This window comes from Strongylocentrotus purpuratus, unplaced genomic scaffold (genome assembly GCF_000002235.5).
Source record: "Strongylocentrotus purpuratus isolate Spur 01 unplaced genomic scaffold, Spur_5.0 spur5_scaffold_3, whole genome shotgun sequence".
NCBI classification, from domain to species: domain Eukaryota; kingdom Metazoa; phylum Echinodermata; class Echinoidea; order Camarodonta; family Strongylocentrotidae; genus Strongylocentrotus; species Strongylocentrotus purpuratus.
In genome coordinates, this window is record NW_022145609.1 from 26,366,732 (window position 1) to 26,394,403 (window position 27,672).

General features: G+C 35.6%; 1 protein-coding gene across 2 annotated transcripts; it reads left to right on the top strand.

Annotated features, from left to right (window-relative positions):
- Positions 1-651: 651 nt before the first annotated feature.
- LOC105445741 (ATP-binding cassette sub-family D member 3-like) lies at positions 652-26,715 on the top strand. 2 transcript variants are annotated; one of them, XM_030996522.1, is made up of 22 exons: positions 652-863; positions 2,984-3,011; positions 4,293-4,351; positions 5,089-5,140; positions 7,075-7,163; positions 7,751-7,820; positions 8,225-8,251; positions 8,943-9,013; positions 9,701-9,824; positions 10,520-10,629; positions 11,266-11,425; positions 13,322-13,391; positions 14,242-14,339; positions 18,323-18,414; positions 21,142-21,230; positions 21,735-21,810; positions 22,574-22,715; positions 23,425-23,490; positions 24,065-24,178; positions 25,031-25,126; positions 25,910-26,071; positions 26,432-26,715. In XM_030996522.1, exons 1-22 carry the CDS (start codon positions 745-747, stop codon positions 26,507-26,509), a joined length of 1,992 nt encoding a protein of 663 aa, XP_030852382.1. In that variant the 5' UTR covers positions 652-744; the 3' UTR covers positions 26,510-26,715. The 2 variants fall into 2 exon arrangements, with proteins under 2 accessions (XP_030852382.1, XP_030852383.1); XM_030996523.1 differs by lacking the exon at positions 18,323-18,414 and adding an exon at positions 19,320-19,411.
- The last annotated feature ends 957 nt before the right edge of the window (positions 26,716-27,672 follow it).

Below are 27,672 nucleotides of genomic sequence, written 5' to 3' on the forward strand. Positions count from 1 at the left end.
AAATCATCCCCGGTAATGTCATACCAGTCTTGACAACGGAGGGGTACATTATACATATATATCTGCTTTCAAAATGTTTATTTGAGCTAATTTGATGTCTTACTTTATAGGTGCCCCTTTTTTTCTTCCAGAAAGTGCACTTTTTTTTGGTACCGGCCCTTATATTTTTCTTAGTAAAAAAAAAAAGATGCTATGAAGAATGTGTCAAAAATGGTTAAAGCTTCAACAAAATGCCAAAGGGCTTATATTGTGAAGCGCTTGAATATGGGACAATTAACTTTTTACCATTGCCGATTTATTCAAGAAGTTACTCTTGTGACGGTTTTGACAAAATGGCCTGGCCCTGAACTTAACTGTTCTTGAACTTGAACTTGAACTTTATTGAAACACCTTTTGGCCGCGCCCCTGCTATACGGTCACTGAAAAAAATACGGGAAGGAGTATGACACGCTGGGTATAAATCAATAAATCAGTCAACAAGTGCTTTCTTTTTTTCTTTTCATAGATATAATTTTTATTAATTAAATATGAAAACCTTGTTATCTTTTAAATCTAGAATTTCAGAAAATCATGTTTAGAACAGGAATATTACAAATATATTGGTTTGAATAATTAGGTTTGATAAATCCCTAATGAATATTGTTCTCTCATGGCTCTTCATAGTATTCTACAGGCAGATCGGAGGCCGAGTTATCTAATTTTGCTTGCGGAGCCGGAGAAATGTGGATGAAAAAAGGCTGAAATATGGCACCTTCCTTCAGTAAATTCATCTTTAGTCGTACCACAGCAGGTTCAGTTGTAGCAGGATTCTTGATTTATAATGCTGTGAAGTCTAGAAACAAACGCATACTCCGGAATAAGAGGTGAGTTTTTGTTCCTAATTACATTAATTGCACGCAAATGGAACGCAACTTTACGCATAAACATGACATGGCTTAGCGTAACTCCAGCTAGCAAGTACCGGTATCGGTAGCAGCTCCATGCTCCAGGGAGCTCCGTCGCCGAAGGCCGAAGGCGTCGGAGCTCCAGAGCCTGCATAGGAAAACGATTCAAACAGCGCATTGGGTCACATTTTTTTCGAAATGTAAAGAAGCAGGTAATTACAATTTTGATTTACAATGTTTTTCGACTCCTCTGGGCATCTGTTAAACCACTTGAAATTATAATTTGAAGAAATTTTTGATGGGGAAAAGGGTGATTCCTGGCCTTGTCCTAACCCAATTCATCCCATGTTGCATATCGGCGCTAGTGTACTTTCGATTTTCGTATCCAGACGTTGACCTGTAACTTTGGCGGGGAGATACCCTGGTCCCTACTAAATCATACAAAAAAATCAACTAAATCTTCATCAATTGTTCAAATAATGGTGATGATTTAAAATTTGTTATGTTTCTTACCCCTTTTGTGTCAATTTTCTTATCTTTTTTGGAGTATTATTCCTAAAAATGAAGACATTATAATAAACACTTTCTTACAGGTTTCACAGCAAACCGCTACACAATACAATCGTATAGCCTGTGATGGTTGGGTGCAAACTTTGGACTTGCGCAACCATTGTTCGAAGGAGTTATGTCTGCGCTTTGGAGGCCTAGCCTGCTCCTTCGGAAAAGCTTTGCTGCAATGCACACTGCACAGCGCGCATGAAGAGATGCCAAGTTAAGTTCAAAGATCAGCTATGTGTGATTTTCATGATGAGTGCGCGGGCGAGGGTATAGCGTATAGATCTAGTGTACGTTTCAAAATCGTGTGCGTGCATGACGAGACGTGATAGCCGGCCTGCATGCGATATACGTACACGAACCCTGCGAGGAGCTAGCTGAGGCCTTGAGGCCGTTGGCCAGTACGTAGTCTACTACTTTTTTTTTCTTTTTTCTTCTTTTCCAAGTCTGGCCCTGATGCGTGACAAAAATAGTTGCCATGCATGACAGTGTTTTCAGACCCTCGATGCGCGACTGTCACGCATAATGTGTGACACTGGTAGCTCTGCGCATGCAGTGCAGACTTTGGACTTGCTATGCTGCAGACAAATTCTCGGAAATAAATATTATGTATTTGCCAGACGAGGCTTGTTCAATTATCAAAGGTTTTTAAATAATTTCTTTTCCTTTTGTATGCGAACAACATGGTGTAAATTACCACATTAGGCCATTAAAAAAAAAAAATCTTTTCGAGACCGTCTGCTTTATTATTTTTTTTTTCAACTTTTAAAAATGAAAAAACATACCACTAAAATTGTTTTTTTCTGAAAAAAATACAAGCAAAAACATAAATGCTGGTGGCCATCTTGAAAAATAGCCCGACTGGCTCTCCATCCAGTCGGGGAAAATGGACCGAGCGGCCATTTTGAAGAAAAAAAAGAAGAAAAAAGGGCCTCCTCCTTTCTTTTTTTCAAAAAGGCAGGACGCTCAGCATGTTTTGTTTTTTAAATGGCCTTAGAGTAGGTCATACTTTTAATGTAAAAAGGGAAAAATAATGGGATTAAATCGATGATGTTGACTAGTTTTGCCGGGTAGTTAAGCTCACCGCAAACAGATACAGACTGAACATAGACTAATGTGTGTATCATACTGGACGTCCAATATAGCCGATGAGCCTTTTGCTTTCTAAGAATCCAATTTATCAAAATCTATGTATTAAAAAAAGTAAATCTATTTTGAAAGGAAAAAAATCCTAACAGAAGAGGCGTAAATATTCACTCCTGAATGATAAAGCTTATAAACCTAAACAACAACAACAACTCTGTATGTACGCTGATGATGTACATGTATGTGCTATAAATTATAGAGGCAAGTGGCAGATTCTGCTAGCTGATATTGGGACCCGGTTTATAAAATTCCAGACATGAATCAGGCCTAGTCTGATAGTCTCTTGATTTGATGAAGCTAGGATGATTTTCGTGTGTGTCTAGTACAATTGTTCTTGTTAACAATGAATGCATACATGAATCTTTGTATTTATCTTATCCTGATTTTATTTTATACAGTGCTGCCAATTTGCAAGCTGTTATACAGGTAAGTTGCTGATATTCATTTTGAAGAAAAAATGTGAAAAACATTCAAAAGGACATTTAAATTCTTTTAGGAATGTTACATTGTTTTAATAAAGGCATAAACATGTCTACCATTATGTACTTTTATAATGCAAGACTGCCAGTAAGATTGAAAATATATCCAGACGAAAAGTACCAGCAAATTTGTAATCTAAACAATTTCTGTCTTAACCCCAGGCAGACAATGAAATCATCAAGCCAATGAGTGAAGGTACCTTTAGTACAATACCTGCACAGACTGATGAGAATAGGATCACAGAGATTAAGTTTCCTGTATTTATATACATTTACCTTGTACAGTAATGAAATATCTAAACAAAATTGTGTATTTATTAAATGTTATTTTAATGTCTAGTTACATTGCACAACATACTGCTTTCTCGATTAAAGAGCACTTTGTATTAAAGCGCAATTACAAAATTGGCAATGCTGAAGTAAAAGAGTGGACTATCTTATACCATGTGTAATACGTCTCTTAAGTAAATAGGTTTGATCAAATGCAAATAGAGCTGGATTGACCATCTCACACACACTGTACTCAGCAACCAAACTCTTTTTGAATGAAGCTGCCTGGTTAAATATAGTAATCTCCCCGAGACTACAGTGTCAAAGTCTACATTTTCATTGTTAGTGTGTCAGGTATTGATATTTGATAAAAGGGGTGACTTAACAAAATATTCTGGATATCCTTTATTTTGTAATGACATTGACTTTATATGAAAGTGGATAAGGACATTGTCATCCTTTTTTCTTCTTCAAGATCATAATCTTTTTGCAATAGAGTATAATATGAGTTTGTACATACATTTATAAAATGTTATTTCATAATGACATTGTAATGATATTCACTTAATCTGAAAGTGGAAAAGGGCATTGTCCTTTTTTTCTTAAAGATCATAACCTTTTTGCAACAGAGTATAAAACGAGTGTTACCTACACATGTACATGTACATGTATAAAATGAAATTATGTATCAATGGTCCCATATACCTGTGCATATATATTTGGGCTATTCATATGTACAATCAGGGTCCATGAATGTAGAGGATTGCTGGAGATAATTTTCTAGTGACTCAACAAATAAATAAAGTGCATACATGTAGATACAGTATGTGTGTGACCCCCTATATTTTTTAACCATTTAAGAAGAAGAGAACAAAAAAAAACTTAACAAATAATGCAAAATGTCCTTTGTTTTCCTTGTGAAATAGTTTGCTTTTCATTAATTTCTTGTATTTCTCAGAAAAATGACAAAGATAAATCAAAGAAAGACCGAGCTGCAGTTGATGGACAGTTCTTCAGGTGAGAGTTTGTATTATGATTTTCGCCTATAAGATGTCTTTGGAGAAAGCCAGAATCTCCATTTAATTTCTTGTATATGATCTCTTGTACAAGTCATAGCTACAGGTCATAGTTTGGCCAACCCAGTTCTAGTTTGGCACAGTGGCAAAAATTGTTTTGTTGGCCAATCACAAATAATGCTATGTTGAGTCCAAGTGAAACCAAATTGACGAAACTGTGTGTGTAGGTGGCTCTGGTACAAGTGTATTTTGAGTATTGTAACTAAATTTGATTAACATGTGTGGGTGCAAAACATATTGGGAATGATGAACATGTTTTGCATAAAAAAATAGGCTAATCTTCCTGAAACATTTCTGCAAAATACTTTTAACACAGAAAGAAAATCTTTTATTGCTATAGTTACAGTTTAAAACCATTTTTTTAGTGTTTTTAGGTCCATGAAGTACTGATCAAAATGGAAGTTATTTGTACTTCTGACGATACTATGATAGAGTGTCTGTGTACAACTATATTCAAATACTATGAATACTTTTTGAGAAAAATGTTACCTGATGATTTGAAAACTTGCTAGAGGGGGTTACTTGACACAGCAAGGTTTATTCCATCCTTACAAAAATATCTTTATACACAGCAGGTGAGTTGAATAGCTCATCACAAATAATTATTGGAAAGGATATCTATAACTTTTACCATAGAAATAAGCCAATTTGAACATGACTTTCACACTTGTGTTACAGACGGCTGTTTCGTATTCTGCGTATAATTGTCCCTGGGTGGTTCAGCAAAGAGGTAGGTCAGATCATATTTTTGTACCTATCTATCAAGGAATCTTCTCCCAGCTTGGAGGTTGATTGTAACATTATTCCACACATCTCTGTTTTCTTCCACCCTAGTACACTCTTGCATTGTCATTCCACCCCATGTCTTCCTGTCCCCCTCCCAGTTAGTTCTTGGTTTCCCTCTTTGTCTGGTACCCTCTACTTTTCCTTCCAACAAGTCTTTCAAGAGACTATGTTGTCCTTTAAAGGTATAGACAAGTTTTGGAAACGCCCCCCTCTCAGAAATTGAAATGGAAGCTCTTATTACCAATCATGTGAAAGAATATGTTTTGACTAATATGTGATGATACAAATTTTGCCAGGAAACCGTCTACTAATAGATATATTTGGTAAATTATTATATCTATCCGGACTGGATAGATGTCGCGTGGTCCCATATTCATATTCCTGTGTACAGTGCTTGTAGCTTCACCAAGACTGGGCCAATTTTCTTATCATTTTGATGATTCCAGAATCTTGCAGTACACACCAATACTTTTATGCTAGATGATCAACCTTTTCTGAACGATTCCACAACGTTTCTTTCACATTGCAATGGCATGACCAGAACTGGTCTATACCTTTAAAGTGATCAAAGCATTTTTGCCTATTTTTCCTCAACTATTCCTATCAGGATGTTTTGTTTAAGCCCTGCCATATGCAGTATTTCGCTGTTAGTTTTCATATCTTTCCATGATGCTTTCATCATTCTCTTGTACTACCAATTTTCAAATGATGTTTTACACTGACAATTAACTTTTCAAATCTATTGTGTGATTTATTTTCATCTCTGTGCATACACATCATGTAGATGGTAGCCATTCTCATAAAATGTATACATAAATATTTGAATTATTTGAAACTAATACCTAGAATTCAAACAACTCCGTAAATCTCCGTGTATAAGGCGCACCTGTGTATAAGGCGCACCCCTATTTGGGGGAAGGAAAAAAAAAGAAGAAAAAAAAAAAAAAAAAAAAAAAAAAAAAAAAAAAAAAAAAAAAAAAAAAATCGTTTTTTTTTTTTTGGTTGTTGTTGTTTTGTTGCCGAAAACCCACGTGGGGAAGGACCTTCATTTTACATCGAGGTGCAGTTGAAGGCTCTGATTTGTGCTTGTGAACTTGTCACAAATAATAGTAACAATGTCGTTTTTAGAAGAGTGTGTAAGATCATTAATGTAAATTAAAAACAAAAGACTACATATGGTACCAATGGTGCACCTTGTGGAACACCATTTGCTATACAAAAAAATATTTGAGGAATTATTATTATAAACTACATATTGAGATCTATTAGAAAGATTACTTTCAAACCAAGATGATAGACAAATTTGAGTGTTGTTTTAGTTTCCGAGTGGTGAGTCAACACACTGATTACTGAGCTGGGAGACACTGCCAGGCATAGCGCCATAAATCGAAACTAAAAAAAAAAAAAAAAAAAAAAAAAAAAAACTTTTTTTTTCTATACCTGTGTATAAGGCGCACCCCCGACTTTCAATTTTTTTCGGCGGCAAAAAAGTGCGCCTTATACACGGAGATTTACGGTATTTTTAGTTACAATGTATATTAAATGAAAGCAGATCAAGTTACATGTACTCTTTATTTTGCCGTTCCTTGAAGGAAATGTTTCTATTTGTTAAAAAGAAAGATTGATATAAAGTAAACATATAATCAAGTAAAACCATTTATAGAAATGGGGAAAGAGAAATTTTATTGAAAAAGAGATGCTTAAGAGAGATTTTGCTTCCTATGTTTTGTTTTTAAATAGTTTGATATGTATTTTGTAATGCGATATGGGGATGTCTTTTTTTTTTTCTTTTAATTTGAAATGTGTTAAATTTTATAGCATATGCTGACATTGTATACACTATGTTTGATCGATACATTTTTGTTTGTTTGATGACAGGCTGGGTACTTAGCTCTGGTAGCACTTTCCCTCATAGCTCGGACATACTGTGATGTATGGATGATACAGAATGGAACAGCTATTGAAAGGTGAGACGGACAGCGGGAGGAAGCAGAGAGAGAGAGAGAGAGAGGGAGAGAGAGAGAGGGAGGAAGGGAGGGAGAGACAGAGAGAGAGGGGTGGGGGCAGAGAGAGAGAGTATGCCCTCTGTTTCATCTATACATTTACTAAGTCCCTCAGATAAGAATTAAAGCAGTGTATTCTTGCATTTATTTTGTCAGCATGGTAAAAATAAGTATTATAGTGATCCACGCTTTATTTCATCAAAGATTTAGGATTTTGCCATTCATAGGTTGGGTGTAATTCTAAGGGACAAACTAACCTACATGGAATATGATATGAATATGTTCAGATTTGAAGAAAGCACAATGAATTTATGTAATGAAATTAACAACAACAAATTTTCATTAAAAGATCTTATATATTGTAATGAGACTCTTTGTTGTTGTTGTCTGTTTTTTTAAATATATATATATATATATATATATATATATATATATATATATATATATATATATATATATATATATATTATAGATTATGAATTACAATGGGTTATTATATTATGCTTTGTAACAGACGGCTAATTGCAGTTTATCTCTATTTTCCCTTGTAGTTCCATCATCGGGCGAGATGTAAACCTGTTCAAGAAGCATTTGTTTAACTTTATCACAGCAATGCCAGTGGTAAATATACATGAAATATTCTTGTTTCCGTCAGGAGTGTCAGAACACATTTCAGTACAGAAAAAAAAGACTGATTGGATCGATTAGAGATAGATGTGAATTGATTTGTTTATTTATGCTTGTTTCCAGTTCTTTTTAATCCGAATGATTTTGTATTTGTGTCTGTAAAATGTACATCATGGCTGGGAAGAGCCAAACTTAAAACCTTGAGATTTCTGTGTTTACAATCCATTTTGTTTTATTAATATGGGTGATGAAAAGTAAGAGGAATATCTGCATTTGATAGTGATAGTGAAGACAGTATAAGACTTTGTGCAAAATTATTCAAACAATATGATTTTGTAAATCATATCCAGTTTGTTTTGATTTTTGAATTTTCTGTTTGATCTTGTTTCTTTTCTTAGATTTCTCTTGTCAACAACATATTGAAGGTAAGACAGAAATAGAAGATGACTTTGATCATAGTGGTTCATTTACTTGACTCTCATTCTAAGGATAGAGGGTTTGAATCCTAGCCCGACACTCACGTCTTTGTGGCAAGACATTGATTCACATTTGCCACTCTACACCCAGGTGTAAATGGGTACCTGGAGATTGCTGGGGTAATAATAATTGCAGGGCTATCTGGCAGAATAGCATAGGTGCTGATGATTTATCCTCTAAACACCTGAAAATAGGCCTTTTAATAATGTGTTTGCTTTTTGGCCCAAAATGATGAGAACTTAACAAATTTACAGTTCATGATGAGTTAGAAAATGATGGCACTGCTAAGCTGAATTGTACACACAAAATACCCAAAAAAGAACAAAAAAGAACAAAAAAGAAAGAAAGATTAAGAATAATGAGAGGAGTTTGATTTCTTTAGAAGTAGTAGGAGCCCACTTAAAAAAAGAGATGCACTTATTTCGGGCATACTGCTTTACCTAAATCAGTATATGTAATAGAGAGTACAAGTAATTAAACATATTGTATGCTCATGTTAACAATCCCAACATTTGGGTTTGCATTAAATGCAAACGATTTCTATGTTTGAGATTTATGAGTCGTGTTAAGACACACATGTACATGCATAGGTACATCAGTGACCTTATTACATAATACTTTGTTTCTGCTTCCAATCAGTATGGACTGAATGAGCTCAAGCTGAGATTCAGGACTCAGTTGACTAGCCATCTCTACTCTCGCTACCTCAAGTATGTTATAATGTTCTGTTTTTATTTGCTTTTTATATATATTTGTTATTGTTGAAAGTATGTAGAATTCATTCTCAATTTGTATTATACAGTCAAACCTGTCTATAGCTACCGCCCAAGGGAAACACAAAAAGTGACCTTTGTAGACAGGTGGTCATTGTAGACAGGCTCCTTTAGTACATGATTCAATGAGAAACCATCCTCAAGGGAAACAACAAATGTGGTCTTTGTAGACAGGTGATCATTAAAGCAGGTTTGACTGTACAATATATGGATTGTAATGACTAGCTATTACAATGTAAGCAGACATGAGAAAGCTTACTAAAGAACATGTACGTGTGTACTGATAAGTACTGACACAAATACACACATATGGGACTATATATTCCCCATGAACAGAATTTCCAGCTTGAATCTATTTTTGTCCTCTTTGGTTTAGAGCAGTTGTAAATTTTTCATCATAGCTATATCATTATTTGTCATCATTTTCATTCCACCCTAAGACATCCTTCAACTTGTAATGCACAAGTCTGCATGTTTTCTTTTCTATAGCTTATAATGAAGAAAAGAGTTCATTAACCCGAGTGAGTTAGGAGAGTTTGTAAAATATTTATATGGATTTTATCGACTCAAGCTAACACTTGTACCTAATGCCTCTTGTGATAATCCAATTCTTATTTTTTCTAAGGGATTCACATACTACAAGATGAGCAACTTGGACAACAGGATAGCGAACGCAGACCAGCTCCTTACGCAAGATGTAGAGAAGTTCTGCAACAGTGTGGCAGAACTCTACTCAAATCTCAGCAAGGTAGGCTAAAGACCTATTTGGTTTCCATGGTTTCTAGAAGCACTATACTGTAATACTTTGTCCACCATAGCTGGAGGACATCTGAGATAAACAAGAGATGATTCAAGGTCATATGTAGGTGCATGGTGGACCATTCCTGAACTAAAGCAAGAACATTTTAACTGCTATGTAGCCTACTTGATGGCCCCCTGTAATGGCGGCTAACAATGGGGGCTCACATCTGTGTTCAGCTCTCTGAATCAGTGTGTACAAATATAGAAGGAATATATAGCACTTGTCAGATCCCATTGATAAGGATACTGATAAATACATATGCATATGCGATGATAATGAAAATGCTAAAAGTGGTCACGCCAAGAGTGAGGCGCGATGGCCCAGTAGTAGAGCAGTGGTTTCATAACCAGGATGCCCCGGGTTCGAAACATTTTGATGGGATAGTGCTTTTTGGCAAGGCATTGATCCTCATTATCAAGTCCCTTGTAGAGGACTTAAAGCTGTTGGTCCTCTGGTTGCCCTGAATTATAATTGTTTTGGTCCTGTCAATAAAGCATGAGACATTGCCCACCATCGTCTGGAAACTACATGTAGGTTATGATGCTACTGACTTTAATTTCCATTTATTTGAGATTTTCTCCATTTGTATTTTAGTTTTTGCTGATATCTAATACACTGCATCTGCTTATTATTTTGTCTAGCCTATTTTAGATATTGTGATCTACGTTAGAGAGTTGACCAACACAATCGGCGCACAGGGTCCAGGGTTTATGCTGCTTTATCTTGCCTTCTCAGGTCTTGTCCTTACAAGGTAAGATTTACAAATTATCTTATTTAAAGCCCCACTGCACTACTTTTAGCTACTTGTACCCTCTATATAGCAAACAGTGCCTAATCGGTGACCATTGGTCCCCCATTGTCCCCTTTTTCTTATGTTAATTGAGAGCTAATTTGATGAGATAACCACCTGTCAGTGACCATGCAGGGAGGTCAAATTCCTCCTGGCCAAACTAGTGCAGAGGGGCTTTAAAGGAGAACTACAAGATGATAGTCAGAATGATGATGATGATGATAATATTGATAGTAATAGATAGTATTGAATACGACTTTCATCAAACTCAAGGAATATGTATGTAAAAATAATACAGATATGGATGTCTATGGAATATATCGGATAAAAAGTCCCCCCCCCCCCCCCCCCCCAAAAAAAAAAAAAAAAAATATTAAAGCTATAACACAGAATCTGTGGCAATGGTATACTAGAAAGTTGCTTGATACTTTGTGGCTGAATTTCAGCATTTGAGCCAAAAATTTGAATTATGTATTTTTGTGGCCTTAGAATTTTGAAAATGAACTCATCCTGAATGTGAATGAGAGTCAGTCTGCTTACATGTTTCAAGAAAGAATGTGAACAGGGTGTTGTTTTGGTCTGTTTCTTTGCACACAGATTAAGGAGACCTGTAGGTAAGATGACTGTACAGGAGCAGCAGTACGAGGGCGAGTTCAGATTCGTCAATTCCCGTCTGATCACAAACAGCGAGGAGATTGCCTTCTACCAGGGTAACAAACCTGAGCAGAGAACCATCAACAAAACGTTCAAGAAACTGGTAAATTTATTTGATTTATATTTTATGTAGGACATAGTCGTTTATAATCATATTCCCATCGTATCCAATCAGGGCATGTAAACCAAACATATCGATTGTTGTTATCCAGCATTTCTGTTTTTTTTTTCTTTATTAAAGGCATTGTTTAACAATGTTAAATCTGAGATGCATGGCCCAACATGTTATCAGTGTCTGTGATATGGTGTATTATTACCCGTATCAGACATCTGAGCTGGTCATTTACAAAACCGTATTGCCCTAGTTTTTACTAGCAGTGGGAACGGAGGGGTATATTCTTTGTATTTTCCTTGGTCTCCCTGTGCGTATTGACTTTGCGTGTAGAGAAGAGTGAAAATATACCTTGGTATTTTCCACGGTCTCGCATCCGGGCATCTTGTATTGACTGCGCCGTATTTTGTTATTTTCATTGCGCATCTATTATGCGTACGAGAACCTGCGCACTTTGCGCGCACTCTATTGTGACGTAATAATCACACCAAATGCACACTGTTTGCAGTGTATCGAAATTGTGTCAAGCACTGGATGCACGTCAGTGCTGGTTTGACAAACTTTGTTCAGTTCTTGAGATTGTCATGGTGGATGTCTGTATTTGCTCTAGATGTCTGATTTGGATAACAATAACAATATTGACTGGGTTTACTTTCGGGGGATATCAGAAATATTGACCGCGCTAAGACCATATTGCCCTCGTCTTTCGACTCGGGGCAATATGATCTGAGCTTGGTCAATATTTCTGATATACCCCTCAAGGCCAGTCAATATTATATAAATATTGAAGCCCTAAAAGAATTTCGCTTAAAAATGATCATGAAGTGCCTCAAAAGAGTAAAAAATCTTTGAGTGACCTGGTTTACTGTACTCATTTTCCCCATTAGACTGTAGTGTTACAACAACTGTTTGGAAAACAAAAAATTAAATTTCAATTTCCAATCACAAATATCTAGATGATCAGACAGGGGATCAGCTTGTAAAAGTCATGGGATTCCTGACTGACCTAAGGTTTATAATTATGATTGTAGCATGAGCTAAATCCAGGATTTTGTTTTCAGAATCTGAGGCAATGTTACCGAGTCCCTTAAATAAGTTTCGTTGTAAAAATTCCCTTTAAAGGTAAAGACCAGTATTGGCAACGCCCCAATTTCAAAAAATGAAATGGAAGCTCTCATTACCAATCATGTGAAAGAATATGTTTTGACTAATACATGATGATAAAAAATTTGCCGGGAAACCGCCTACTAATTCATATATTTGGTAAATTTATTTCTCTCATGGTCTGGTGAGAGAGATAGGGTAGTCCCATATACATCTTTCTGTGTATAGTGCTTGTAACTTTACGAAGAATGGGCCAAATTTCTTATCATTTTGATGATTCCAGAACCTTGCAGATGCTAGATGCTAGATGATCAACCTTTTCTGATCGATTCCACAACGTTTCTTTCACAATGCAATCGCATGACCATTACTGGTCTTTACCTTTAAATGGAAGAGTAAAATGAAAATTAAGTGGAAGTAATTATGATAAATGTAATCTACACCACGACCTAACTATCTACATGTATTAGTATGTGATGTTTGATTGATTGAAGCAAACTATGTGTGTGCAGAAGTGCACAACTGAAATTGAGCTTTGCCATTCTAGGAATTGCAGTAGCAGATTGTGACATTATATTGCATGACCCGCACTTACATGTAACTTGAGGCCTTTATTTTTGTATTACTGTAGTGAATTTTAATGTTCAGACTCTGTAATGAAGTGAGTTTGTCCTCAAACTTTAGAGGAAAAAGGTATTTGAAATATCCTTGATCTTCAGAAAAATCAACACCATTCTGAGATGAAATGAGATAAGAGATTGAAAATTATTTTCTTGTTTGCAGGTGGACCATCTACACAACTTTATCTTCTTCCGATTCTCCATGGGCTTTGTGGATAACATCATTGCAAAATGTGAGTTTGAAAGGATATTGATATTAATATTTCTTGATCAATAGAGAACTTTCCATCTCTGTAATTACCCATTGTGAATCGACTTGCTAGTGAAATCTTATCACTGTTGTATATTTGGATAGATGGTAAAATTAAGATAAGGCTCTGCAAGAATAATGACATGTAATTATTCCTGTTGACACTTTTTCTAGGGATACAAATGATGTCATATTTCATTTTGGTCAAACTGCCATAAAGGTTATCAAATACTCACAAAATTTTTCATTATCAGACATTTTGTCGTTGATATTATAAACCGACAAATCCGCACAGTATTATGTATGATGGATTTGTTGGTTTATAATAACACGTACATGTAGGTACATGGTGACAGATGGAGCAGTCTTACTCTGATGTGATAATTTATCTGCACCTAGATTGTTGAACAGTATTCCTATTTATCTGCTATCTACATGCACTTTCAAAACTCAGGTTAAGACATATACATGTTTCTATTCCTTGTTGCTTACGACTAGCCTCTACCCCAGTCTCTCTCTCTTGAGAGAGAAATCATGGACGGCATATTCAGTAGGTTGTCAGCCTCGTCAGCTCCTTTGATAAGGCAACTAGACATAGGCGCTCTACAAATTCCTAGATTAGAGTAGATTTGGAGAAAGGCACCTGACCGGAATACTCACCAGGGAGTGGAGTGTGTGCACTTTTAAGTGTGGATTAGCTATTGAATCCATGACAGGGGTAATGATAATTACAATGTAAAGCCCTTAGAAACGTAGTATTAAGCGCTATACAAATGTGACTTATTATTATTTGATTATTTTTCTTGATATGTTGATATCTTCTTTGTTCACAGATGTTGCTACTGTAGTAGGGTACATGGTAGTGAGTCGTCCTTTCCTGAACCTGGCTCATAAACCCTTCCTTTCCATGTCACATACACAGATGATGGAGGTATGTCATACAAATCTCATTCTTACTCAATACTTCTTACCTTTGAAGAGGACCAATCACCCCTAAATAATTTATTTCAAATATTGTTAAACTTGTATATGAAGACCACTAAAAGGAAATCGAGAAAAACAGTCTTCATAGGTAAGCGGTCTTTATGTACAGGTAGGTGCCTTTCAACTTTTTCAATTCAAACTTTATTTTCAATTCATTTTTGTCTCGCCTGCGTTGTCTCGCCTGCGTAGCAAAAAGCGAGACATAGGCGCCGCTTTTCCGGTGACGGCGACGGCGACGGCGTCAACATCAAAAACTTAACCTAAGGTTAAGTTTTTGAATTTTTGGTATAATTTTTAAAGTATAATTTCTTAGTCAATGAAACTTTGACTATAGGGTAATCAAGTATCCCCAATCATGTGAGTAGAATTTCAGATCACAAAGTCAAGGTCAAAGGTCATTTCAGGTCAGCAGACTTGGACTATGTTGTAGCATCATCATCGAAAACTTAACCTAAGGTTAAGTTTTTGAATTTTTGATATAATTTTGAAAGTATAAGTTCTTAGTCAATGAAATTTGGACTATAGGGTTATCAAGTCTCCCCAATCATGTGAGTAGAATTTCAGGTCACTAAGTTAAGGTCAAAGGCCATTTAAGGTCAACAAATTTAGACTTTGTTGTGGCATCAACATTAAGATTTTCAAAATGCTTCTTCTTCGTTATTTTTCAACCGATTTTGATTCTGATTGTTTCATATGATAGGGCTAGGAGGGGATTTAAAATTTCTACACAGAATCGTGAAATTCATTATCTATGCTAATTTATGCAAATTTATTCGAAATCACAAAAAAGGCTTCTTCTCCTTCATTTCTCGACCGATTTTGATTTGGTTTGCTTTATATCGTAGAGCTAACTTTGGTACACTAAACTTCTACACAGAATTTTGAAATTGTTCTCCATTAATTAATTATGGTAATTTATGCAAATTTATTCCAAAAATAACAAAAATTGCTTATTTTCCCTCATTTCTTGACTGATTTTGCCTTATCTGGTAGAGCTAAATTTGGAACAATAAACTTCTACACAGAATTGTGAGATTTTGCTCCATTGATTATTTATGGTACTTTATGCAAATGAAATGAAATTATGTCCCTTCCACATTGACATTCTGGTTTATCATATTGAATTGCGTTATGCAGGCGAGACCGCCGAGAGCGTTTCCCTTGTTTAAAAGCAGAAATGGTATTATAACCATGAAATACAGAAGTAAAAGTAGAAACAAATCCTTAAACAGAGTTTTAAAACAAATTTTAAAAAATGAAACTTTACAAAACCTAGCAAGGTTACTGAGAGTCCGGTACAAACGTGACAAATGCTCAACAAAATTTAAATAAATGAAAAGAAAATGAAAATGAAAAGGGTTGGTACATTTTCAGTGAGAAATACTTGACAAGAGGAAACTTAAAATGTGGTCTTTATAGACAGGTGGTATTTTTAAAGAGATGGTTGCTAAAGCAGGTTTCTCTTCACATGTATTTTGGCTTCCATTTGCAGATGTCTGCTTTTGTCATTTGCAGATATCTGTTTCTTCTTTCAATATTATCATGACTAAGAACCAATATCCAATGCATAATATAAATTTGAGTAGCAAGATCAAGATTTCAGACCAATTGAAGCATTTACTGATGACAAATATGATTGCATTTAAAAAAAAATTGTGGTCATTCTGTTTACATTGATGATTATTTGATTTGTTGAAGAGAAATAACTGTTGCTATTATTGTGTTATTCTGATAAACAGTTTGTGGATTTTAAGAGTTGTAATGCTTGGAATAGCCTATTTAAGATTCATCTGGTGGCTCTACTAAACTCATGATTCTGGTTTCATTTGATAAAGAAATATGCATTTATGTATGTTTGACCTTTTTGCAAATTATAAGGATGTTAACATAATTTGGATATTACATTGGAGGCAGACTTTATTTGAAACCAACATCTTCTCCAACCCCCCCCCCCCTAAAAAGAAAAATCCCTAGATGCATTTCTTTACACTCAAAACGAGCCAATCACAAACAAGCTTTTAGCCATCACTTGATGAAAGTCAGATTCTGACTGGCTGTCTGGCATTTTAGGTTTGATTTTTCAGATGGATGTTGCCATCAGATAATCTTTAGATGAAGAAATCCCTTTTATTTGGTCAAAATTTGAATCCACTTTCTTCTATTTGTATGTATACTTCGCCCTCTATGGCCCGAATTCACAAAGGAGGTTTAAATTTAACCCATGGTTTAAATCTTCATTTACATAACCCATGGTCTAAAATTAGCGCAGATAGGTGCGACACAGTCAGAGGTCCAATATTAGACGCGTGCAAGGCAAGGTATGCTCATTTTGCACTAACTTTTAAACCATGGGTTATGTAAATGAGGGTTTAAACCCTGGGTTAAGTTAAACCTGTGAATATGGCCTATGTGTGTATGGTACATGTGTTTGCATGGACTGTTCTTTGTAGCTCTACTATCTCGCCGGTCGCATGCTTGTTCAACTGGCCCAGGCCATTGGCCGTGTGGTCCTGTCAGGGCGTGAAATGACCCGCCTGGCAGGGTAAGTCCCTCAATGGATTTGCTTTCACTCATTCTCAGACATTTTACTTGTCTTTTCATCTATGTGAGCTTTAAGTGTAGCGGCACACCTCCTTAAAGGGGAAGTCCACCCTGATATTAAGTTGAATTTAATAGAAGCAGAACAATGGGAGAAACAGATCAGTGAGAGCTTGAGTTCTCAAAAGTTATGAAATTTTGTAATCAATCAAACACAAAATGGCAACTCTGTGACGTATTTTGGAGCTCCTCACCAATCTGCTCTGTACAGATATAATTCCATTAACTTTAAAGACCATATCCGAACTGAAAAATGAAATGGATAAATCATATATCGATGGAAAGCTTATAAGGCATAGATAAATAATATCAATTATATGCCATTTTAGTGTCTGTCAGAGAAGTATCATCTGTCTGAAAACTCAAAATCTAAAGCTTTGAAAATCGGAAGTTGTCGACCTAACAACTTGCTATCGACTTGATGACATCATCTTATGTGGAGTACGCATATTCCCAAAGACTTTGCATTAATTAAGCACAGCTCATCGCCTCAGCTATATAGGTGATACACATGTTATGCATGTCGTCAATATAACTTTGGCAAATTTGACCCCTGTTGACCCGTAAATGGAGGGGTGCGAAAAGTGAGGTTTTAATTTGCTTTCGTGCAATAATGAAAGGGTAGATAATTTTTATTCCTTTATATTTGTATTCAACATTCATTCAGTTTTCCATTTATCTCAAGTTGTTTTTTCATCGTCTTTTCAAGTTTTTCAAGTCTTTAAGTTATTGATGATGGAATAGATTTGTTTCATACAGTGGTTGTGTAAACAAATATATTTGCAATAATTATATTTAGGGTGAATGTAAAATAAAAATTATTTTAAAGGGAAAATATAGATTTTAGAAGTTTTTTAGTACAGGGCAAATGGGAGAGGAGCTATACGTCACAGAGTTGCCAATTTGTGTTTGATTGATCTCAACTTCAAAAAATTCATAACTTTCTTATTTTTAATCAGTTTAGCTCAAGCTCTCACTGACCTGTTTCTCTCAATTTTTTGCTTCTATTAAAACCAACTTAATATCAGGATGGACTTCCCCTTTAATTATATACTCCAACACCAACCCACAGGTTTGGTTTTATTCCATACTGTATTCCAATACCATAATTTGAACCTGTAATGTAACTTTCCCCACCAACTCTAGTAACGCAGAATGCACAGCAAACAATTGCAATTGACGTAATCACTATCCAAATTTTGCTGCCTCAAGAATCTGGTTTTTGTTTTAACACAACAAAATTTAACTCCTATACAAAAGGAAAGAAAAAAAACAACCAAACTTATGATTGGACTTTTCTTTGTTTTACCTTCCCTCTCCGTGGTTGCGTAGCACTACTATAGGGCAGGCAGAATGCTGGTTCGTTTAGCTGAGGCTATCGGTCGCATGATCCTATCGGGGCGAGAAATGACAAGACTTGCAGGGTAAGACAGAAAAAAAACAGGTTTGAAAAAGGTATAGCAAACTAATATCCCTACTTTAGCTCCTAGAAGTAACTACCTTTTGGGAAAAGCACGCACCTTGCTGTTCATACACACATATGCATGTACATTTACAATGTGTTGTGTAATATAGTGTCTAACATTGTGGGCTGTGTTGTCTAGAGTTTGGTTGGTATTGTATTTTGTCTGTGTTTGTGTTTGTGCATGTATTCTGGTGTCTTGTTCCTTGTCTTTGTAAAATTGTTATATGTTCTTACCTCTCTTAAAGTTTATGCCGCTTGCCTTTTATCCAATAACCCCACCCCCTTTCCCGATGCAGTAGGTAGGGTGCTACTGAGCAACTCTCATCGTATGATGGTCACCAAAAAGATGGCAAATACCTCAAGCACTATCTCATCAGTCATTCGAACCTTCACCCCATATCCATTCTAATCCGAATAGATACATTGGCAGATCCGTCATCTATCAATGATTTATTTCAAACATCATCAGTATACACTATGAACATGACGGACAAAGAAAGAGGACAAAATATACAGTTCCTCATTCTACCCTCAACAATTGCTGTGGTAGACAAAGGAACATCCCTTCACTGCTATTATGTAAAAATATGTAGAACAGGTGTCACATGCATATTCACCTGCTCTACACATTTTTTTACATACGGTAATAACAGTGAAGGGATGTTCCTTTGTCTACCACAGCAATTGTCGAGGGTAGAATGGGAACTGTATATTTTGTCCTCTTTCTTTGTCCGTCATGTTCATAGTGCCTATCAATGATTCATTTCAAACATCATCATTCATCATAGAACTCTTTGCATTCCATATTTATCCTGCTTTCCTTTCATTCCAATCACAATCCTCGTCCTTCTCCTGATTGCCTAGGAGTATTACCAAGCAGGTAGGATGCTTCTCAGGTTGGCTCAGGCCACAGGGCGACTCATCCTCTCTGGTCGCGAAATGACCAGGTTATCAGGGTGAGTACACAGGTCAAAGGTCAAAGGGTCAGATGTCAACCAGTGATGTGCAGTGGTATATAATTTTTTTTTTAAGTGATATATTTTTCTTTTGTAGCCTGAGCCACAGCATACTATTTCCTTTTCGTTCTCTCTATCCCTCTTGCTTTCTTTCTCTCTCTGTGTCTCTCTCTCGTCTGTCTCTGTCTCTTTTTTTCTCTATCCCTCTTTCTCTCTCTGTCTCTCTCGCTCTCTCTCCATTGTCTCTGTCACTCTCGCTTTGTCTTTCTCCTTTTCTCTATCCCTATCTCTCACATTCTAACCACCAAATGATTAAAAAATATATTTACTGCACTCTTTGCAGCCTTTGAAAGTATTATGTTTGACTTTTCAATCGCAGATATTTTACATCTGAGATGAATGACGTCGTTTTCAGTTTCATTCCAAGAAGGATATGAAGAAAAAAAAATCAATGTTACCCCATTGTGTACAGGAATGGGGAGGCTCTTGTAGGAAGCGTATGGGAATTAAAGGATTTAGGAGTATGTGGGTTATCATCTTCTTCATGCATGTCTGTGTGTGTTATCTGTAGTTTATTATGTGCAGGTTGGTTTATGTTTTCTTTCTACATGTGTATCACATTGTATATATTAATACCTAATATTACAAATGTACGTGTATGTCACTGTCTGCATAAAGAGCATTTCTCTTTTATACTTGAGGCTGAGTACAATGAATGTAGAGGGCTTGTGTCACAGACACGACGCAATCTTCTGTCGTTGATTTTGGTCAGTCTTATCTATTCATTAAGACACTTCTAACCCATTTAATACTACATGTACATGTAAGCCTGGGATAACTTTGGCTGGATTCAATGGGAATCAGGCATTTTAAATAAAATCCTATCCACCTGGTTACAAAGCTGTGTCCTATCTGTGATGTAAAACTTCTGCGTTCAGTTTGGTCAGCCCTTTAATCATCCAAGCTCAATCATCCCGCCCTGTGCTAGTCCTGTCAATAGCAGTCATGCTAATCATATATCCACATACATGTAGTTTTGTAGTTCATCTCAAATATTTATATTTAACCAATTGTTAAACAGTAGAAAAAAATCATTGGTGTTTTCTTTTTCTCTTTAAATAAATATTTATCTATGATAACCCATAACCATAAGTAGTGATAATGTGCATGTGCATGAAGTAAATTTGTTTAATATATGACAAATATCTAAAGCAAAAAGATATTTGATGTATTTTTAATATTTGTTTAATTGTTATTATTAATATTTTTTATATTTTTTTGGGAGAGGGTTAAATTTGCAAACAATATGCATTGTGATGATAGACATCAAATAACTTCTCTCTTTAATTCTGCCATTAAATATCTTAGTTGAAGCACATAAATGTAACCGTTAGAACGTCTGATTGTTAAAGAAATGGCAAAAATAGACGCAAGTAGCCATTTAAATGTTAATAAACATAGGCATCTCTAATATTCATCTTAGACATCATCTTAAAGATAATCACTTTTGATTATTTTGATATATGAAAGATAAGTTTATGTTGAATATCAATTTTGGAAATCTTAACTAATAGTGTCACATTTCTTATTTTGCTGAGTGTATATCAAATACGTAGATTGTAACTTATTATCGATAACAAATAAATTGTATGATATAGGTAATTAGGGCCAAATCTTGCTTCTCAATGTGAACTTCTAAAAATGTCTTTCTCTTTTGCGTTATTGCACAGGTTCACCCAGAGAGTAACTGAACTGATGACTGTGCTAGAAGACCTCAACCAAGGACGCTATGAGAGAACAATGGTCCGCGAAGAGAAAGGTAATCAACAAAACTCTTAGAACATTTATTATTCCCAATCTAAATGATTGGAGCTTGGGGGATCTAATCATTCCAAGTCAGCATTGTACAGCTGATGAGTACAGATTAATCGATTCAAGAACTGCCCAATATCTAAACTCCTGTCTTCCAAGAACCAGACATGATTGGAAAAAGTAACCCCCTCTCTTGAGAAGAGAAAGGTAACCCAATAGATTCTAAATAATTTACTAGACCCAATCTAAAATATTTGAGCTCAGGGGATCCAATCATTCCAAGTCGGCATTGTGTAGCTGATGCGTACAGGGTAATCAAATAAAAAACTGCCAAACCTCTTAACCTCTTTTCTTTTAAGAACCATACTTGATTGGTATAAGTTACCCTTTGAGATGACTACAAAACTTCTCAAAGACACATAGAAGTGGGGTCTCATGGGGAAGTTTACACTGTTTGGATGTTTAACCAATATTGGTTATAATATATTATTTGATACTTTATTCATGACAGATTCAGACAGTGAAGATGACAGAGAGCCCTTAGTACCGGGTAGTGGTCAGCTCATACATGCTGATAACATTATCAAGTGAGTACTAAAAACTTGTTTAGACTGGATTATGGACCAGCTTTAATACAGAGTTTGGATATTGCCTTAATATGCTTTCCCCCCTCCCCTTGATATATTGATATACAGTGAAACCTATATTTAAAGACCACTGAAGGGTGACTAGAAAAGTGGTCTTTAAAGGCAGGTGGTCTTTATGAACAGGTTTTTATGAGAAAGGGAAACATAAAAATGTTGTCTTTATAAGCAAGTGGTTTTTATACAAAGGTGGTCCCTAAGGCAGGTTTCAATGTATTACATAGATTTTGTGAGGTACTGATTAAAGCCTTGTACTATAGACCACAAACCTTTAAAGGTATCGTTTAACAATGTTAAATCTGAGATACATGGCCCTACGTGTTATCAGTGTCTGTGATATGGTGTAAGCCCTAAAAAAAATTGCGCTTCAAAATGATCAAGAAGTGCCTCAAAAAGTAAAAATCTTTGAGTGACTGGTTTTACCATACTCATTTTCCCCAATAGACTGTAGTGTTATGAAAACCGTTAGGAAAACACAAAATTTGATCTCGATTTCCAATCATCAATATTGTGATAATCAGACGGGCGATCGGCTTGTAAAGTCATGGGGTTCCTGACTGACCTAAAAGTTTATAATTATCATTGCAGCATGAGCTAAATCCAGGATTTTGTTTCAGAATCTGAGACAAAGTTACCCAATCCATTTAATCCTTTGAAACTTTTTTATTAGAACGATGCTAATAATGGTGTCTTTTTTTATTTTTAGATTTGAGCAGGTGCCGTTGGTGACCCCTAACGCAGACATACTGGTCAGGGAGATGACCTTTGAGGTACCCTCAGGGGACAATGTCCTCGTCTGTGGACCCAATGGATGTGGAAAGAGCTCCCTCTTCAGGACACTTGGGGAGGTAGGTACTCGCATTGGAGTGGTTAGAAATTCAGGCATTATTGTGTCATCGCTTGTTTATATCTACGTTTTGTTCATTTGCTATATATCAATTAAACTGATTACTGAAATGTTTATGAATGCTCTTAATCATTCAGGGCCCTGTTGCACAAACCTTACCATTGATGGTAACTTTGCCATCAATGGCAACTACCATGGTAACGTGGCTCAACAGCCAATCAAAATCAAGGTTTCCATGGTAGTTACCATTGATGACAAAGTTACCCTCAATGGTAAGGTTTGTGCAACGGGCCCAGGTAGTAGATAGATAACGTTCAATATTCAGCATAAAGTATACTGCATTTCAGTAATTTGAGATCCCTCAAAGTTCCTTGAATCTATCACGGGTCAACAACGATTTCCCACCAAAGACCGGTCGGTCTGATGATGCATCCCGAAGCAGACATGGAACATCGCAAGCTAAGACAAGTCCAGTTGTCTATAATATTTACTGTTATTTAATTACTGAAAGATACATATAACAGACTTTTTGCATTGAGCTTCCTTTTTATTAGCATCTTTTAAAATTGCAACTATTGGAAAGGATTGGGGATTATCACCATAATTTAAATCGCAGTAAGCTTGAATCGACTGAATCGATGTTGTAGCAGAAAAATGAGTGTGTGAATGAAAATGACCATTTCTCTATTCTTTTCTTTATATCCACCTAGCTTTGGCCATTGTTTGGAGGCAAACTCACCAAGCCAGAAGGAAGGAAACTCTTCTATGTACCACAGGTGAGTGCCTTGATGCCAAATGGTAGAAATATATGTACAAAAGAGAGATACATGTGCTATGTTTGAATGTTACAGTAATCAGATTGCATAGTGGAAGATTTACAAATACTACTTAACTTGTCCTTGAAAATGGTGGAGAAATTAGTTTTTTCCTGTAATATTTTACAATAATGATAAGCTGTATATTTCAAAGTTACTGTAGGTTTGAAGTTTGAAGTTGATTTTTGGTATGGGGCGCCATGTGCACATGTGTGTTCTGGAACAAAATCACTCCAAATAATTGATTTTGTCATAAAAGTAACGTCACAAAGTGATTTTGTCCATGGGATCAAACCCGCTAGTGGTTTTGTTCACAGAATCACACCTGTGAATGATTTTGTCAAACCAGCAGTTGATTTTTGTGAATTCTCAAATCCGAATTAAACAAACGATGCTAATGTGTGCTTCAAGTGATATTGTATGATTCCGCCACCTCATTTGATTATGTTAGGATGTCACTATCTGCCATAACCGGGACTCAAGATTAACTCTTACTTCTGTTCCTTATCTTTATCTTATCTTTTTATATTTTCAGAGGCCTTACATGACGATTGGCACATTGCGTGATCAGATCATCTACCCCGATATCAAAGAAGACATGATCAAGAAGGGAGTCACTGACAAAGATATTGAAGAGATGATAGAGAAGGTATGATAGATAGATGAATAATGAAAGGGATGAATGATACTGAAGAAGAAATGATTGAGAAAGGAGTGACTGACAAAGATATTGAAGAGATGATAGAGAAGGTATGATAGATGGATGAATAGTGAAAAGAGTTAAAGATATTAAAGAATGCTCGATGGGGACGGGAGTAGATGAAGACAAAAATATTGAAGAAGTGCAACTTGCCCAGTTCCCGAGATACTTTGTTGCTGCAGATCCCATCTATCAAAACAAAAATAACGCTAGGTGATTGAGCATTTGCTTGTGCAGCCCCAAAACTCTGGAATAACTTACCATTTGAAGTCAGAAAATCACCATCTAAATATCTTTAAATAAAAACTGAAAACACATCTTTTTAATTAACTGTAAATCTAAGCATATCAGGAGCTCTTGTAGCGCAGTAGATTATATACTTAATGTTTTATAGTTTCTGTGCTCTATCAATGTATTATTATTATTATTATTATTATGAGGAAAGTAATGAATGATATTCAAGAAGACATAATGAATCAATGCAGGAGAAATACAATCTGATAGCTTCAATTTAGAACCTGAACCATAATTGGTGCCTCTATTATTGTGTAATTCACACTTCATGCATATATTGAATATATCAATGCAAATAAGAAAATAATTATCACTGAATGAATGAATCTCTATGACATAAAAATCTTTGTACTGGATTGATATGCCTGTATACATGGACAAACTTCATTTGTAGATCTTATATAGTAACAAATGGATGGATAGATGCCATACTAAACTCAATATTTTTATTTTTCGTAGTGCACAATTCTGATGCCTTTTTTGTAATACGCTGATTTTGCTGTTTAGGTTCAGCTGGCTAATCTGCTAGAGCGTGAAGGATCATGGGATGCAGTTCAAGATTGGATGGATGTACTGAGTGGAGGAGAGAAGCAAAGAGTAGCTGTAAGTAATAATAATAACAATATTTGGTTCTTGTATAGCACATACGTCTCTATGCACTTCCAAAGAGCTGTGGAAATTACTACCCTGGCTTTAGCATGGCGACCTTTACGGCGCTCTATCATTTCAAGGAATTATTTCCTACCAGGTACCCATGTACCTCACCTGGGTCAAGTGTGGCAAATGTAGATGTCTTGCCAAGTACAATATCAAAGCTCAAATAAGGGTTATATGTTTGACTTCTAGGGGATCTTTGTATGTATTCATTAACAAACAAAAATGTATTCAATAAAAGCCTCAACTAATTTGCATATTATGCTAATTTAATAAATTTCCTATACTGGTACTTGGATTTATTGAGACTTTTTATGTGGTGTTTCTAAAGGCAAGTTTACTGAAATGCATTGCAGTGAAATAAATTCTTTTGCAATTAGTGGTGGGTCAAACACCATATTGACTATAAGTGCGGCGCTGGAGATCAGACTCTTGACCTTCGCATCTCCATTTAAGAACATTAAAATGCATAGACATTATAGAGCTATTCTCAAATGGTACTAATAATAATATTTTAAGCTGCTTGGCTTTTAACTCTTATAAAGAGTTGCGATTGATCCAAATCAATCTTAAGTCCTCTAATCAATCAGAACTTTACAGTCTCCTTTTTCTTATGTACGTAGTTGCGATTAATCTCAACTTTTAATATAAGATGGGCCCCGAACATCAATTTTCATCATTCTGTCTCACTTTAGTTTTCTTTAATGATTTTGTTTCTTTTTACTTCTACAGATGGCTAGATTGTTCTACCATAAGCCTCAGTTTGCTATCCTAGATGAGTGCACCAGTGCTGTGTCGGTGGATGTAGAGGGTTATATCTACACACATGCAAGGGAAGTGGGCATTACACTCTTCACCGTATCACACAGGAGGTCTCTATGGAAATATCACGAGGTATGGTATAGTAAGAGAGAGAGAGAGGGAGAGAGATAGAGATATGTAGAGAAGGACAGCAGAGAGAGAGAGAGAGAGAGAGATAAGGGGGAGGGGGAGAGAAGGAGAGAGAGACAGAAAAACAGAGAGAGATAAAGACATGTAGAGAAGGACAGCTGAGGAGAGGGATGGAGGGAGAAAGACAGAAAGAGAGAAAGCGAGAGAAGATGAGAGAAAGAGACAGATATTTTTTTGTTTGTTCGGTATTTGAAACTATTGTTCAAGGACTTACATCTTCTTTCCTCTAGAGCTTACTCGAATTACACATCGCAATACAATTCTAAATTTTCTCCTCCTTTTTTTTGTCATTCCAAACTGCAGTACTATCTAATGTTCGATGGACGCGGCTCATACGAATTCAAGAAAATAGATCAGGACACGGTGGAATTTGGATCATGAGTGAAGTACACATTGAAGATACCATCTATATGATTATATTATAATTTCGTATGTTCTTTTTATGTCGTTGATGTCCGATGTGTTTGATCCTCTCATTTGATTTGAAGAGATGTAACATGATACGAAATCAAATCATACCAACACCAATACCATGAACCATTTCATTTGATTTATCTAAAAATGATTTGTGGGAGTTTATTTTTGAAAATTGTCAAAGCCTACATGTAATCAGAGCTGCCAACCATTCCGTTTTTGCCGGAATTACTCTGTTTTTTCCTCCAAATTTTCTTCATAAAATACGGTTTTTAATAATTTTTAATTTTTTTTTTTTTTTTTAATTTTTAAATTTTTAAATTTATTTTTTTAAATTTTTTTTACATACTGCACGTCAAACAACTGCCCTAAAATGGTGATTTGATCACAAATTCAATAGAAAACTAATTTTAAAACATACTTGAAGAGAAAAATATTCTCAAAAAAAATGAAATGCCAATAATACCAAAATGACCACCAAAAAAATTACCTGCTTGTATGGAAAAAACAGCATGATGAATGAACATTTCTGCATTGGAAGTGTGTCGCGCGTGGTTGTAAGTTTCGTTTTCATGAATTCCTTTTTTTTGCTTGAAATTCCTTTTTTTTGCCATCATGATTCCTTTTTTTGGTCGCACAAGGTTGGTAGCTCTGATGTAATGCATATACAATGCACAGTGTAGTATCTTTATGACCGTGCATACAATGGCATGTTGAGCATGCACCTACATGTATGTGTAAGTATAGATATCTGTGGTTGTTGAAAGTGCAATGGAAAGATGATGGAGCTGTATTTGTACTCTTTAATTGTTGTTCTGAAACCCATTTCTCTTTTGCTAGTGTATGTGATTATATTTAAAGCTGCACAATCTTGACAACTCTTTTTAATTCAAATCTTTATTATGTGTAAAAGTCCTTTGTGCCTTGCAGAATTTTTAAAGGGAGGATCCCAAATCACTGATAATATTAATGGGAACTATCACTATAAATCATTCTCTAATCAGTCTCCTGAAGTTAATGTAAACAAGGTTTTGGATATTGGTTTACAAGTCCCTTGGCATTCATTTATTCTAATAAACCTTTAATCCATCATTACCCTTCTTTGATATGGCGTCAGCTTACCAGCAGGA